Source organism: Bos indicus x Bos taurus, chromosome 18, assembly GCF_003369695.1.
Source record: "Bos indicus x Bos taurus breed Angus x Brahman F1 hybrid chromosome 18, Bos_hybrid_MaternalHap_v2.0, whole genome shotgun sequence".
Classification (NCBI taxonomy): Eukaryota; Metazoa; Chordata; class Mammalia; order Artiodactyla; family Bovidae; genus Bos; species Bos indicus x Bos taurus.
Window position 1 is genome coordinate 19,889,517 of NC_040093.1, and position 15,039 is coordinate 19,904,555.

Sequence of the window (15,039 nt, forward strand, 5' to 3'; positions counted from 1 at the left end):
TTGCTCTGAGAACCCTTGCTAGGGATCTGAATTTACCCGTTTTTAAGAAGATTCCAAAGAGGAAACTTGAACTTTCACTCCCTGCTGTTGCAAAGTAAATTCAAGGTCTTTTGAAGTAGGGGAAGAAGAGAAAACATATCCTTCACCAAGCTTCCTTGCGACCTCCCAGTACACACAGACCCTGCACACCCCACCGAGGAGGACTGGCCCTCCGAGACAGGGCCCAAGACAAGCCTCTGGCCTAGACCTGGGCAGGGAGCAAAGACAACAGAGACTCTGGTTTGGAAAACAGGAGCTGGAACCAGCCATTTTATTTCAAGACTATTCATCGAGTGTTGGAGGGCAGCAGGAATAAATAAGGGAGGAGGGCACGGAGGGCGGGGGTTTGGGGGGGTGGTCTATGTCCTGCAGCACATCCCACATGTGCCTTTACGACAGCAGCCACAGCAGAAGATGCAGATGGGAAAGTGGGTGTCTCGTCTCCGTCTCTGGAGCACGGGCTGTGGGAAGGAAGGGCAGTGAGCTGGGCGTAGGGGGCGCAGGCACGGGAAGGCGGGCGAGGCTCAGAGGGGAGTCCCAGGGGCTCTCACCGTCAAGCCAGCTGCCGCTCCAGCTGTGTCCTTGGTTTGGAGGTCTGTGAGCTGTCGTGTCTGTGAAAAGCAAAAGGGGGTACTGAGGATGGCAGGGCACTGGCAGAGCTCTCAGTCTAGCTCCCCGGAGCAGTGACTCCCCAGGGGTTGGCATCTCCTGGCCCAGCTGGAGTCCCAGGAGTGGCCTCTCGTTCGGACCTTTCCTCTCCTTCCCACAGGCGGTTCTCCTGTCTGCAAACATCCCAGATCTGTCTCCTCCCCTCTCTGCAGCTGCTCACTCTTCTATAGGACCCTCCATGGCCTGGAGGCCTGTCCCCACCCTGTATCTTGCCCCTCACAACCCATTCCCCACGTGTTATCAGTCAGATCTCAGCTTTCTCCTTTTCCCAAGCCTGCAGGGCTTCCTCTGCACTTGCCTGTAAGACTTGGCACGGCCACCCCTTGGTCTCATCCCCAATTACCATCTCCTTCACTCACCCAGCCCTCTGCTCCTCGGGTCCACCGTGCTTGCCCCCACCTCGGTCTCTGCTGGCTGCCCCCTTCTCTTATCCTCCCAAATAGGTCAAATAACACTTTCTCACAAAATAGCCAACCCCACCATTACTCTCCCACCATCTTTTACGTTATTCATGGAATAGCATTTCCTAAACACAAATATTTCCTTGTTTTAAGTTCATTGGCTGGTTTCCTGCCCTGGATGTATGAGAATATTCATGAGAATATTCAAGCTCCATGAGACTATTACAGCTTGGTCACCGCTGTCTAGAACAGGACTTACTGCTGAGCAGGCACTCAGTAAATCACTGTGGAATTAGATCAGGGCTCCCAGACCCTGCCGCTTAGTACCCCATCTCTGTGCTCTGAACAGCTGTCTGTCCCCCCTTCCCTTGCCCTGAGCTCTGCCCACATGCTGGGGGTCTCCCTCTGCCCTCTGCAGTCGTCTCCCAGGGGCCGTAGCGATTCCGGCTGCCCTCCGGGGCCCCAGGCCCTGTGGGCTCTCACCTGGGGAGGGAGAACGGAGCCGCTGGTCAGGCTGAGCAGGACAAGGAGCAGAAGGCAGGTGGCCCGGATCTGTGTGTTCAGTGCCATTGTGCCGTCTGTCTGGCCGTCCTGCCGTTAGGTCTAGGACCTGCTCTGGTGTCTGGGAGCCCAGTTACAGTTGCTTTTATGGGTCCTCCTGGGGGAGGCGGGGATGCGAAGCCCTCTCCCCTTTGGCCCAACTCATTTCCAAGAAGGTGGTGGCGCCGAAAAGGCGGGAGAGATAAGCGGGAACAGAGGTGACAGGGAACAGGGTTGTGTCACCCTCAGCCGACAGAGGTGTGTCCAGGAGGTGGGGCAGACACGACCACGGACACACGCCTCTAGTCAGCCACCTGGGAGACACTTTCCCTGACATGACATCACCTTGTTGATTTCAGGAAAAACATTCCCTTTTGCCCCTGCAGTAGAACGGATCGAAGAGCAGGAGTAAGGTTTCTTCCACCTCACACGGTTCCTGACCTCCTCATTCATAAGCAGTATGGCTGTCACTTCCCGGGCCCCTCATCACTCTCCCACCATCTTTTATGTTATTCATGAACAGCCTTTCCTAAACACAAGTGTTTCCTTGTTTTTAAGTTCACTAATTCCGACCAGGATGTCAGCTCCATGAGAATATTCTTCTGTCAACTACCTTGTTCACAGCTTGGTCACCACTCTCTAGGATAGGACTTAATGCAGAGCAGGCACTCAGTAAACCACAGTGGCACTGGATTGAGGTTGGCTCCTGGGAGGGAACACCGTGATGCCCATGTGCAGGAGCTCATGTCCACAGGAGCCCCCAGCACACGTGTGGGGTTTCTCAAGGGTCAGAACCTTAAGACGTGGCCCTGTGGATCTGGGAAATGTTCCTGTGAAGTTTTGGCCAAAAAGGACAGTGGTGACGGTAACAGCGAACACCCGATGACTGCACCTCACAAGCCAACAGATACACTGACTCATTTCTGTGTTAACTCAGCCCGTGCGACCTTGCCTCTGAGCAGCTCCTGCCTGCCCCATCCCGGGCTCTGTTCTGCTTTCAGGGCCCTAGCTGCCTTCTCAGCCACCGACCCCCCAGCTTCCCAAACCCTGCTCCTGGGAGAGGAGCCCACCATGCCCACCTAAGACTTTTTAACTAAAGATTTATTATTTATTTATTTATGGCTGCCCTGGGGTCTTTCATTGCTGCACACGGGCTACTCTTCCTTGCAGTGCCTGGGCTTCTCGTTGCGGTGGCTTCTCTTGTCACACAGCAGGGGCTCTGGAGTGTGTGCGCTTCCGTAGTTGCAGCGCACAGGCTCAGTAGTCATGGAGCATGGGCTAAGTCACCCCGTGGCTTGTGGATTCTTCCCAGACTGGGGATCAAACCCACGTCCCCTGCATTGGCAGTTGGATTCTTAACCACTGGACTCCCATCAGGGAGGTCCAGAGACTCATCTTTTTCACTGTTTAGGGAGAGGAGCTGAAGGCAAAGATTTAAGACACTGCCAAAGCTTGGTCATCCAGAGGCAGAGCTGGGCCTCCAGCCTGGGTCCTGTGTCCTCAGCACCAGGCTTTCCTGCTTCCAGAAAACACAGGAGGGCATGGTGGGTCTGCTAGACCACGCTTGTACTGGCTCAATGAGCACACTGTGTGCATCCCAACTCAAGTCGGGAACATCATGTTGGCACCTTGAAACCCCCACTGGTGGGTGTACTTACACCACAGACATTGGCAAACACTACAAATCAGGCTTTTCTTTGGAGGGCTGGCTTCCTGCATACGATGGAAGAGGAGCTGAACCAAGGATGCCTGGCTGTGGCAATCTCATTGCCACGTATGACCTGAACCATCTTAGGGTGCTCACGGCCCAGGGGAACAGCAGATCGTGACTTCAGAGATAGGTCCTTGGCTGTCTTCTCTCTGTCACTCCTGGGCCACCCAGTGACAACCCTACGAGCCTGGGGATGGTGCTGCCAAGGAATGAACTCTTCTTCCTGGCCCTGAACTGCTGCCAAGGCCCACTCGAAAAGCATGAAAACATGGGACCCTGGGAAGTAACAGTTTCCTGCCATCTGTTAGGCTCCCCCAGCTGTACACAGTCTCACTCTCCAAAAGAGAAATGGCCAGGACAGGAGACAGGGCTCTCAGAGGGAAGGAAGAAAGCAGCCGGGGATATCTGGGATGGGTGTGGGGTGGCAAGCTCAGCAAGGTGACCAGACCTAGATTCTGGGAGTGGCTGGAGTTGCATGGGGGCTGCATGCTCACCCACAGGGAGACACAGCAGCACCCCCCAGGCATCACTGCATCATCTCAGCTCAGGCCAGGTTTCATCATCAACCAGGGGCAGGGGTCACAGCACAGGCGCCAGAGTCGCGGTGCAAGGCGACAGGCTGACGGGCCAAGCCTGGCTTCCTGGCCATCTGCCCTCCCTGAGGGTGGGGGGCTCAAGGCCAGGCCCCACCATTGGCTAGTGCAGAGGGGAGGGCGTTAGCCCAGAAGGGCAGAGTCAGGAGATAGTCCTGTTTTTAGGAACTGGTGACATGAAAGACCCCAGCCTCTCCTCCAAAAACATGTGGCATATCCTTGACCCTGGCTCCCCCTGCCCCCCACACCACATATGCACCACCTGGGGCCTCAAAGACACTATTCATCCCTTAATTCCTCCATCTGTACAACCAACAGACTGGGTCCCGGGCGGCGCGGGATGGCCGGGACTGGTACTCAGCCACGAACAGAAGAGCGAGGTCCTGTCCCCGGGAGCCCTGCGTAGACCCCAGACCCCCTCCCCACATCTGAGATGGACAAATACACAGACAGACAAGGCGGGGCCACATGGGGCCAGTTTATTGCAGTTAAATACCTCTCTCTCTCTATTTTTTTGTCCATTTTTTCCATAAAGAAAATTAGAACACACTCACACACCCAGAGGGGAGCAGGGTTCCAGAAACAAGAGGTGGGGTGGGACGTGGCCTCCCTGCTTGGGTCCAGGCCCCCCGCAGGACCCCCTCCTCCCCATAAGCACCCTGGTCTCAGTACCTCGGGAGTCCGAGGAGGCAGCGGGGTGTGGCAGGGGCTCTGTCCTCCTCCCTCTGGCCTCCAGGTGAGACCACCAGAAGTGCCGGGTTGAGTGGGGGCCGGGAGAAGGGAGACAGACAAATGGGGGACGGGATATGGTTTCCAAGTTGAGGAGGGCGGTGGGCGCTTATCCACAGAAATGCATTATTTCTCCCCATTTTTTTGTTAAAAATCTACTATAAAAAACGCAGCTGGGGGAGGGGCGTCTGTCCCTCTCTGTGCTAAGGGCTGGGGAAGGGGACGGTGGGGGCCCGGAGGCGGCCCCCGCCGCATGGTAGGTGGTGTCACTGCCGGGCGCTCTCGCCCACCATCTCCAGGTTGTGCTGCTGCAGCTGGGCGCGGAGCACGGCGTTCTCGTTCTTCAGCTCCTCGATCTGCCAGACACGACGGGGGACAAGCAGCCAGAGCTGGCTCCCCGCGTCCTGGGGTTCCTGGGCGCCCCCCGTCCCTGCCCTCCCAGCCCTGTGGCTCACCTGTTGCCGCAGGAGCTCATTGTCCATCTGCAGCCGCTCGGCCTCCTTGAAGGTCTCCTGCATGCGCTGGTTGGTCTGGCGCAGCTCCCGGATGTAGTCGCAGGCCTTTGACAGGATCCCTCCTTTACTCTGGGGAGTGGTGGGCATGAGCATCAGTGAGCACTGCCTGGCAGCCAATGCCCACCAGTCGTCTCAGCCCGAGACAACTCCCACGCCCAGCACTCAAGACGGATTCTCTGCAAGGGGGCTGGGGGACCAGGGGGACACTCACCGCTCCCGTCTTGCTATTATCTGCATTACAATCTGGAATGATTTTTGAAAGCTGGACGATCCAGTTGTTGATCTTGTCCCTCCGCCTCCGCTCCACTGCGGCGAAAAGAGTAGGAACAAGGCTGTGTCCAGTGTGCTCCCTCTATGCCCGGGCAAGTTACCTCCCGAGGCAGATGCCACGAGAGCCGAGGCTGCCGAGGCACAGCTGGGCCCGCCCGAGGTCACATGGCCAGCAAGTGCAGGGGCCCGACCTGAACCCAGGCAGCTGGCTCTAGCCCGCTCCACATGGTTCCTCAATAGGAACCGAGAAATTCAAGTGCCACCCTCAAGTGCCACATATACCCTCAGCGCAGCATCGACAGCTGAGGGGCTGCAGGGTTTGTTCTGTTGGTTGGCCCAGCAGGTTTTGAAAAATTTGAGTCAACATTTAAAAATTAGAAAAGTTCACATAACAACTGGCCTCTTTTGAAAAAAGGAGTTGTGGCACAGTGGGCACGTGTCCCTGGGAGGCAAGAAGGGGCCAGAGCCCCTTTACACAGGACCCGGATGACCCTTTCTGGTCCCCACAGCCCCTGAACTTGATTCTCCATGGCGGTACTCATGTATCCCGAGTTCTGGACCCCACAGTCCTGTTTTTCTCTTCATCATTAAAATCCCAGTCTGACCACATCTCACTCCACTTACAATCCTTCTCCATGGCCCCGGCAGCAAGTCTCAGCTTCCCCAGCTGGCACTGCAGTTCTCAGGGGCCTGGCCCATCATCAGGGCACTGGGTCACCCAGAAACACCACGAACCCTATCTTGAAGGCCAGGTTTGACAAGCTACTGGCAGATTTTACTTGGAAAGTCCAGATGTGTGATTTATAACACTCTGTCTGCTCTGTCTCACTCTGTCTGCTGAGTTGAGTGGCAGCTGCCCCCTGCAGACAGGGCTCGTATGCATCTCTGCTGTGGCCTGTCACGACTTGCCTGGGGGCTGCCTGCACTGCAGCCTGAGACCCCTGGTTTGGGGCTCACTGAGAAAGCTGTCCCAGCCTTTCCTCACCTTCTAAGCACAGTACGAGGCACTGCTAGGGGCACACAAGAAAGCCCAGTTGGCCCCACAGTCTCACCCTCCTGCCAAGGCAGTCCATGGACAGATGCAGGTGGTCACTATAGGAAGGGGAGACTGTGGGTGGGATTTGGAAAGGAGGGTAAAGGAGAGTATTTTCTCAGGCTTGGGCGACTGGCGGAGAGGGTCGGGATGCGAGTGAGAAAAGTGGGGTGGGCCAGAAGGCTGCCCTTGACCCCCTCTCCTCCTGAGGCCAGCACTGCCCCTCAACCCAGCTGTTCCCTCAAAGGACGTGCCTGGCCACTAGAAGAAAACCCGACTGTCTTCCCCTGGCACTTGCTTTTGTCCTCTCACTGCTGACCGGTCCTTCCAAGTGCCCCTACTCTGGCCTGGGTGACAACACCCTCCCACATGGACTTGCTTCCTCCCTCATTCTCCTCTCTTGCTGCCCACAACCTCCCTTTACCACAGGGATAAGAATACTGCCCGGTATCGAGCTTCGCCTGACCCTGGCCCTGGGGTCAGTGAGTACACAGCCATGTGCCCCATCACTACCCTGGTGAGTGAACCTTCCCAGTCAGGGCGGTCATGTCTTACGGTCCTTGGGGACTCTGTGGCCCCGAACAGCAGCTGAGCTAAGAGTCCGGCCCAGCCTCCACATCCATTCTGAGGTGCCACCTGAGGAGCTCGCGAGCAGACAGCTGCCCTTCGCTACCCTCCTGCAGTCTGACATCCTTGAGCCTGGGTCCCATGCTGCAGCCGCATCCCATGCCCACTCCTCCCTTCCTCACTGGGGGCCGGGCAGGGGGTAAGGGACACCTCTGGCTCGTATTCACTTCTTCAAAACTTACTGCTTGCCCTACTGTGTGCAGGGCACTCTGCAGGGCCAGTCCATGGTGGACTCAACCGCTGTCGTGCCAGCACTCACAGCACCAACGTGAAATTCACGTGAATGGTAGACACTGACACCACAGACTGGGGGTTACAACTGAAGACAGTGCCCAGTGCCTGGGGAATGCCCGGGCGGAGTACTGCTTTCAGCGTGGAGTGGGGTGGACTGTCTCTTCAGAGAAAGGTTTAGAACGGAAAGATGGGGCTGGTTTCTGAGAGGAAGGACAGTGGGCAGACAGGCATCATGAACCCAGAAAAGGCGACATGGAAACATTCTGGTGGGCGAAGGAGTTGGGGCAGGGGGATCGGAAAGGGTGGCAGAAATAGGTTGTGAAGGCCCTGAATGCCCTGTCAGTGGGTCTGGACCTTGTGTTCTCTTCCCCGAGGGGTCTAGGCCCTCGAGTCTGGGGCCCTTCTTGGCATGTAGTCAGGCCTGTGGCTTGGGGAGACCACTTCAGCACAAGTGAAATGGAGGAAGACCAGTCAAAACCAAGGCCATGTCTGTTCTTCAGAAGGCTTAAGTCGTAGCCATACAACATTTAAAACACAATTTAGAGCAAAATCTGCCAGGACTGATGGGAGAAATGGGCAAATCCACAAATATAACTAGAGATATCAACACTCCTCAGTAACCGACAAAACAAGTAGACAAAAAAATGAAGACAGAAAATCTGAACACTGTCAGCCAACTTGACCTAGTTACCACTGATGGAACACTCCACACACATCAGCAGATATGCCTTTTCAAGCACACACAGAAGCTTTCACCAAGATAGACTGTATTTAGGGCCATAAAATAAAGTCTCAATAAATTCCAAAGGACTTAAGTTATATACAGAGTATGTTCTCCGATCACAACAAAACTCATTTACAAATCAGTAACAAGAAGATACCAGGGGACTTCCCTGGTGGCCCAGTGGTTAAGAATCCGCCTGGCAAATCCAGGCGAGGTGGGTTCAACCCCTGCTTGGGGAGCTAAGACCCCACATGCTGTGGAGCAACTAAGCCCTCACGCCACAACTAGAGAGTCTGGGCACCGCAACTAAAGATCCCACATGATGCAACAAAGGCCCAAAGCAGCCAAATAGATAAATGTTCAAAAAAAAAAAAAGATAATCCAGAAAACCCATAAACATTCATAAGTTAAACAACACATTTCTAAATAATCCCATGGGTCAGTGAAAAAATAATCAGGAAAACAAGAAACATTCCAAATTGAATAACAAGAGAACACAACCTGTCCAAATGGGATAACGCTAAAGCAGTATAAGACTGAAATCTGCAACTATAAAGGCCTGTATTGAGAAAAAAGAAAGGTTTAAAAATCGTCTTAAAAAGCTGGGGGAAGACACCCAGCAAACCAAACCCCAGTTAAGCAAAACACATAAATTGGTCACAGTATGAGTAGGAACCAAGAAATAGAAAAAGCAACTGAGCAATCAGTTTTCACGTAAAGATCTGGATTTCTGGCTTCTTCAGAGGTTGAGTAGTGAGCCCAAATTCTGACACAACAGCAACGGCGGGCACTGTGAGACCACCCTTCAGGCAGGACAGACACACTGGCCCCCAGTCACTGCTGGGGACCACCACTCCCCTTTCTGCTACACCAGGTATACTGACTTCCTTGGGGCCCTGAAGACATCTGCCTGCGGCCCAGAGATGGGCCCCTGTGGTATCAAGAAACATGGCAAAGAGGGAAAAGCAGAAAAGGTCGATTGGAGGTCCACTTTGGCACAGTGTCTCGGGTCCTGTGGCTGTGAGGGACAAAGAGGGCAGAGTTGAAGTGGCCTGGCTCTCAGGTCTGGCTTGAGTAATCATGACAGGGATCCCTCTTGCTGCTCTGGAAGAAGGAGGCTTTGGGAAGGAGGGACAACGGCAGGTTCTGGTTTGGACAAGTTGAGTGTGAGATGCTTCAAGGACAACCAGCAATAGAAATTTGGAACAAGCACCCCAAAATATGGGTCCGGAGGAGCATGAGAGAGATGGAGCAGAAAGACAGCTGTTGGCAGTGCACGGGGTTGGGGAGCCCTGGGAGGACATCAGGGAACAGTCTCATCTTTTTGGAGTCACATACTTTTCTGGACAAAGCCCGCAGACTCTCTCCTGGGAGAAATGACACACACCAACATCTGGAGACAGGGACTAGGGGAGACTGACCGTCCCCAGGCCTGATGTTTCACTCTCCTGACCACTGGAAGAAGGGGCTGGACCCCAAGAGATACTAACAGCCAAAGCAGCTTCCCAACTTTACCCATCATGAAGAGTCACCTGGGGAACTTGTTTTAGCGCAGACTCCCAGACACCCTCGGACCTACCCATTCAGCATCTCGTGAGGACGACCTAGAGATGGTGATTATTAACAAGCTTTCCAGGTGACCAGGAAGCCCTGCCCTCAGGAACAGGCTCGGAAGGAGAACCAGGGCAAGGAGAGCAGAAAGGAACGTTCCCGAGAAGAGGGGAATGGGCAGGGCCAGATGCTTGGAGTGCAGGCAGGAAAGGAAGCCAGTGAATTTGGCAATGAGGTCATCACGGGTGACCTTAAATGGCGCCGTTTTGGTAGAGAAATGAGCCAGATTGCCAAGGGTACAGGGAGGCTGCCGGGCAGAGGGTGGGTCAAACGTTCTGCAGGTTAGGACAGAGTGGGCTGGCTGCAGCTGGTCAGAAAGGGCAAGGTCATGAGCAGGACTGACTTTTATAGGATGAGGAAGAGTCAAGACTTTGGAGCTGGATTAACCCAGTGAGAGGCACAGTGACAGCAGGGTGGAGAGTGACTGGCTCATCTTCCAAGAGTTGTTTGCTGTGGTCTTAGCAGGTAGCACAATAGCCTGGGGGTAGCTGAGGGCTCACGTCTCAACGCGCTGCACCCTCACTATGAGCCTCTGGGGTAGTCATGTTAACACATTCGTACACAGGACTAAACAGGCACAGAGATGAAGAGCCAGTCCAAGGTCACACGACTGGTATGTAGCAGAGCTGGGACTGCCTGGGAGCCAATAGGAGACCCCTCAAACCCACCACACCCCAAAACCAAGCTCATGCTCACTGCTTCCCTTTAAATGAACCTGACCCCATCATAAAATCCTGATTCTTCAGCCTTGGCCTCTTCTCCCCTACAGCTTGTCCCCTCCCCTGACCCCCTTTCATGCCCTGTCCTGTCTGAGGCCCACAGGTGCAGTCACCTCCTATTTTCCTAGCTTCTGGCATCCCGTCACCCTTAGTATCCAGTCTCCATAAACAACCCCTCTGTTGACTTCCCCTCGAACCAGCACAAAGATCCAGGAGTGGGGGCCCTGGGAGGGCCTGTGACAAGACCCATGTGATCTGGCCCTGGCCAGTCCTCCCATGACTCTGCCAACTTCCTCTTTCCTTTCCTGAATTCTGCTCTTCTTCAATCACACCGAGTCTGTTCCAGCTCGGGCTGGGTGTTTGTACTTGCTTATCCCTCACTGTCTGGGACTCTTCCTCAGGCTTGTGGGCAGCCCATTCAGGCGCCTGCTCAAGCGTCACTTCTAGAGAGGCCCACAAAGCTCCCTGCCACCATAACCCTCCAAGTCCTTACCAGCCTTATCTTCCTTCACATGACACATGACTTACGTTCCCTGACGTCTTATTGCACCTTTGTGTAGTTTCTGTCTCTCCCACCAGAATGAACACCCTCTGAGAGCCAAGGTGCCTGTTCCATTATCTGGGTGTATCTGAGGCCTAGAACAGGGGCTGGCACCTAGCACATATGTGCTGAGTAAAGGTCTGAACTCACCGAGCCGCTCAGAGCATAGCTGCGTCAGCCACCCCCCATCAAACACAGTGAGGACTCTCAAGGCCTCACCCTGACATTCAAGGCCCTCCTTGGCCCTCCCAAGCACTCCACAAGGAACCTCTGCTACAACCAAACCAGCACCCCCGGAGCAACCCTTCTCCACCCTGACTTCCTGTGCTTCCCTCTGCTGGACAGGCACTCCCAAAGGCCACCTCCCTGGGGAAATATCACCTGCTCCTCCAGTCAGTGTTCAGTCACACACTACCTTGAGCCAACCCGAGTTTCCTAAACACTCCACGCTAGGTTCCATACCTAGCACAGGGCACATACTGCCCAGCCTAGAATCCTCCTTCAGGAAGTATCTGCCAAATGACAGCTATTTGGGTGGAAGTGTTCCCTGGACATGTTCATGCGCCGGCCTGAGCCAGAGACACAGACTGCCTGCAATTTCATTTCAGATGTACTTTCTCTCAGATCTGAGCTACTTCTGGAAGCCAGGCAAGCAGTGGGGTGGGGGGCTTGAGCAAACCAGCTGCCACATGGGAAGGCAGGTCCAGCTGCACCAGAGCAGCCCAACTTTCCCAGAGGAGCAGAAAATCCACACATGAATGTGAAACTCGCCATTTAAACTGCTGGTCATTACTTTAGAGTCACCAGCCAGGAAGACAAATATACCACAGCTCATGCCTCCTGCCTATATCTGCTGCTGACAAGTAGCCTCTCTGCTTCTGCCTTCCCAGCATTCAACCAACACCTCTCGAGTACTTGGATCAATAACCCGGCCACTGATCTGTGACTCCAAACACCCAGCTGGGGTTGAGCCCATGAGGCCTAGCAGCTCCTGCCTGACCTTACCTTCATTATGCTGAGCTCTCCTTCTCTCATCCCGTGGCGTTCTCGTCCCGTCGATTTTCCTAGAAGAGTATGAAAAAAAATGGGTACATGTTACCTCCAGCCTGTGTGTCCAAACATTTATTAAGGAGTCAGACTTAAAAATGATCTCTGCAAGACAAATCGATATGCAGAGACAAAGAGAGGGAGAAAATGGTATTTTCTTTACTTAAACTAGAAAAGCAAAAGCTGACCAAAAAATACACCAACTGCCTGCTGTGTATTCAACTGCCTGGTTCCCATCCCGGGAAAACCTCCTCTTTTTGGGTGCCCACGACAGGCCCTCCCAGCGTCCCCTATTCCTGGGACCAGGTCTCCTGCACATACGGGGAGTAGGGGTGTGTCCGAGGTGCAATTGTCCTCTGCGTTCCTGTCTGAAGCACGTCCTGGGGCGTCATCATGACATAGAACTGGCCTGCAGGGAAAGTGGGGGTTAGCACTAAAACTGGGGGCAGAGTCAGAACTGGCTAGGGGTTGGGGGGGAGCTTCCCTCCCTGCTAGGCCTGTTGCCTCCCCTGCCTTCCGCCCTGGCCCCTTCCTTCCTTTACCTCCAGCCTGCAAGCTCTGGTCTGTGGTCTGTACGGACACAGCCGTGGTATCTCCCACACTGGACGCTGGGAAATAGGCAAACCGGGCCTCCCCACTGACAGCCTCAGCAGCCGGGCTGCCACCATTGCTGAAGGGATTTTGGATAACAGCCTAGGGAGCAGGAGGACAGAGGCCACCCTTAGCCATCTTTGCTTCCCAATCCATCCCCTAGCCACCATATTTGATGTTTACTGCATTCTCTACAGAGAGTGGGGAACCCCTGTGTCCCACTCTGCCCTGTGTCTCACAGCCCTGGAACTTGACAGATACTAAGCAATCACTTGGGGAGCTGACCCACTTTTAACTCTAAGAGAGTGCCCTGTGACCATGATTCCCATTTCACAAAACAAACAAAAAAAGATGTTCCGAAGGTCTTGCCCCAGGTTTCACCGTGCAAAACAAGAGATCTGACCTGAGGGCCTGAAGGCAGCATCTTAGTCCCACGTGCCCCACCCCCTTGGCGCTCCCCAAGAACAAAGTCAGTGTCCAGTGCCCCTTCTCCATCCCCCCAGAGGATGCTGGGCACCTACCAGTGGGAAGGGCGCTGCGGGACCTGGGGGCACAGAGGCAGCAGCGGGGCCGGGGCGCTGGGTGGCCCCATCCACACCCACCTGGGTCACAGCCTGCTGCCCCCCTGCGAAGGCAGCCGTAGACACGACGCTGACGGCGCCTGCTGTGTCGCCCTGGCCGTCCAGCTGACCATCAGTCACCTGGACTACGCGGTACGTCACCTGCAGGGGGCGGCAGAGCAGAGAGACCCGCGCTGGGGCCCGGGCAGGGGCCAGGTCCGAGCCCCTCCCAGCCCGCCCGCCTGCCCGCCCGTCCGGGACTCAGCCCTCCACTTGCCCGCCGGGCTCTGGGCCCTTAGCCTCACCTGTCCTCCATTATTCTCTGTGCGGAACTGGTACTGGATGTTGTGGTCGCCGAACGCCGCCTGCTGGACGCTGGCGATGGCCACCGCCGTCTGCTCCTCCGCCCCAGGCCCGTCCCCGCCTGCGGTCGGAGGGTCGCGGGGATGGTCAGAGGTGGCGCGAACCAGGGCGCCCCCAGTGCCTTCCCGGGCGCAGGTCGCGGCCCTGGTGGGCCCCGCGAGCACTCACCTTCCTGCAGTTCGACACCCTCCTCTGCCTCGGGTCCCTTGTCGTGACTGCGAGAAGCACAGGAAGAAGAGGGGATCAGGGCTGCCCGCGCCCCCGCCCCTTCGCCCAGGTGCAGGGCCCCCATCCCGCCCAGCCCAGTCTGCGACGGCGGCCCCTTGGGGACCGGGGACCGGGGGTATACGTGCCGGTTCCCCCTCCCTAGCGGCCTCCATTTTGAGCTGGGCCGGGCGGTCGCTCGGGATCATGGCGGCCCGGTCGCCAGGCCGAAGGGCCGGGACCAGGGCGCGCGGGGGCACGGGCCGGCCGGGCTCCCTTACCTGGCGGCGGCAGCAGCGGTGGCCGAGGCAGCGGGATCCAGACCCGGGTCCAGCATGTCCATGGGGGGGGTGGGGGCGGGGGGGGCGCCGGGCCCGGGGGGGGAGGGGAGGGGAGGGGAGGGGAGGGAGGGGAGGGGGCGGGCGGCCGGGGGGGCCCCGAGCCCGGCGCTCACGCCGCGCGGCAGGAGGGGACGGAGGAGACACGGGAGCCGCTCGCGCTGATCACGGGGACAAACAGTGGGGTCATGTGAGGAGGAGATGCCGCCGCCGCCGCCGCCGCCGCTGCTCCAGCAGCCGCCTCCGCCTGCTCGCCCGCCGGCCGGCTCCCGGCGGCTCTAGGCTCCGGGACGCAGCGCAGCCGCCCCCCGCCCGCTGCACGCGGCCCTCGGGCCTCCTTCCCTGAGTAGCCGCCGCCGCGACTTTTTTTTTAAACCCGGCCCGCCCAGGATGGCCTCCGCCTCTCCCCCGGATCGCCGGCTTGCGTGTCCGCCGCCCGGCCTGGCCCAGTACGGCGGCGGATCGCTGCTGCAGCCGCCGCCGCTTTCTATTTTTTCCCCCTTTTTTTTTTCCTCCTTTACTTGAGCTGCGCGCGCGCGGCGGCAGCGGCGGCGCGAGCCCGGGGCCGACGCGCGCGAGGGGGGAGGGCAGCCCCTGGGGAGCGCGCGCGCTGTCTGTCTCCGACGGAGGGCGGGCGCGCGGGCCCAGGTCTCGGCTGGGAGCGAGGTCGCTGCCGCTGTCTCCCGGCACCCGCCGGCGGGCCGCCCGAGTGGAACGTGGGCCCGGATGGAACTCCGGGGGACCTGGAAGAAGGCCTCTGGTCGCCGGGGACGAGGCAGGCGGCTGGGTTTGGAGACAGTAAAGTAGGTCGGGGGGGTGGGGCGGGGGAGGGGGGCGTTGGGTGGATGGAGGGGAGCGCGCACGCGCGCCCTCGTCGACCGGACTGAAGTGCGCGAAAGCGGATACCCCGGGCGCATGCGCACGTCTGGGCGGGGCCGGAGCGCGCACGCAGGGCGGGGCGGAGCTAGCGTGGGGCACGT

At 57.1% G+C, this 15,039-nt stretch overlaps 2 protein-coding genes across 3 annotated transcripts; both read right to left on the minus strand.

The window, feature by feature from the left end:
* Positions 1-280: 280 nt before the first annotated feature.
* Positions 281-1,765, minus strand: HAMP (hepcidin antimicrobial peptide). The gene is made up of 3 exons (XM_027514414.1): positions 1,593-1,765; positions 591-650; positions 281-500 (listed from the first exon to the last, which is right to left on the minus strand). Exons 1-3 carry the CDS (start codon positions 1,677-1,679, stop codon positions 399-401), a joined length of 249 nt encoding a protein of 82 aa, XP_027370215.1. The 5' UTR covers positions 1,680-1,765; the 3' UTR covers positions 281-398.
* A 2,640-nt stretch (positions 1,766-4,405) lies between these two features.
* Positions 4,406-14,222, minus strand: USF2 (upstream transcription factor 2, c-fos interacting). Of its 2 annotated transcripts, none has more exons than XM_027514344.1 (10): positions 14,003-14,222; positions 13,686-13,732; positions 13,460-13,578; positions 13,116-13,316; positions 12,546-12,696; positions 12,325-12,412; positions 11,962-12,020; positions 5,409-5,503; positions 5,138-5,266; positions 4,406-5,038 (listed from the first exon to the last, which is right to left on the minus strand). In XM_027514344.1, exons 1-10 carry the CDS (start codon positions 14,062-14,064, stop codon positions 4,949-4,951), a joined length of 1,041 nt encoding a protein of 346 aa, XP_027370145.1. In that variant the 5' UTR covers positions 14,065-14,222; the 3' UTR covers positions 4,406-4,948. The 2 variants fall into 2 exon arrangements, with proteins under 2 accessions (XP_027370145.1, XP_027370146.1); XM_027514345.1 differs by having other exon boundaries at positions 4,412-5,038; positions 13,197-13,316; positions 14,003-14,094.
* Positions 14,223-15,039: the final 817 nt, after the last annotated feature.

Bases quoted from the DNA above. Each gene is read 5' to 3' on its own strand.
- USF2 (XM_027514344.1), bottom strand. From the start codon at position 14,064: ATGGACATGCTGGACCCGGGTCTGGATCCCGCTGCCTCGGCCACCGCT. The intron at 13,579-13,685 runs GTGAGTGCTCGC...CTCCGACCGCAG, and splicing joins GGGTGTCGAACTGCAGGAAG to GCGGGGACGGGCCTGGGGCG. The intron at 12,021-12,324 runs GTATGTGCAGGA...ATACTCTTCTAG, and splicing joins CGGACACACCCCTACTCCCC to GAAAATCGACGGGACGAGAA.
- HAMP (XM_027514414.1), bottom strand. From the start codon at position 1,679: ATGGCACTGAACACACAGATCCGGGCCACCTGCCTTCTGCTCCTTGTC. The intron at 651-1,592 runs GTGAGAGCCCAC...TGCTTTTCACAG, and splicing joins GCTCCGTTCTCCCTCCCCAG to ACACGACAGCTCACAGACCT. The intron at 501-590 runs GTGAGAGCCCCT...TCCTTCCCACAG, and splicing joins GAGCGGCAGCTGGCTTGACG to CCCGTGCTCCAGAGACGGAG.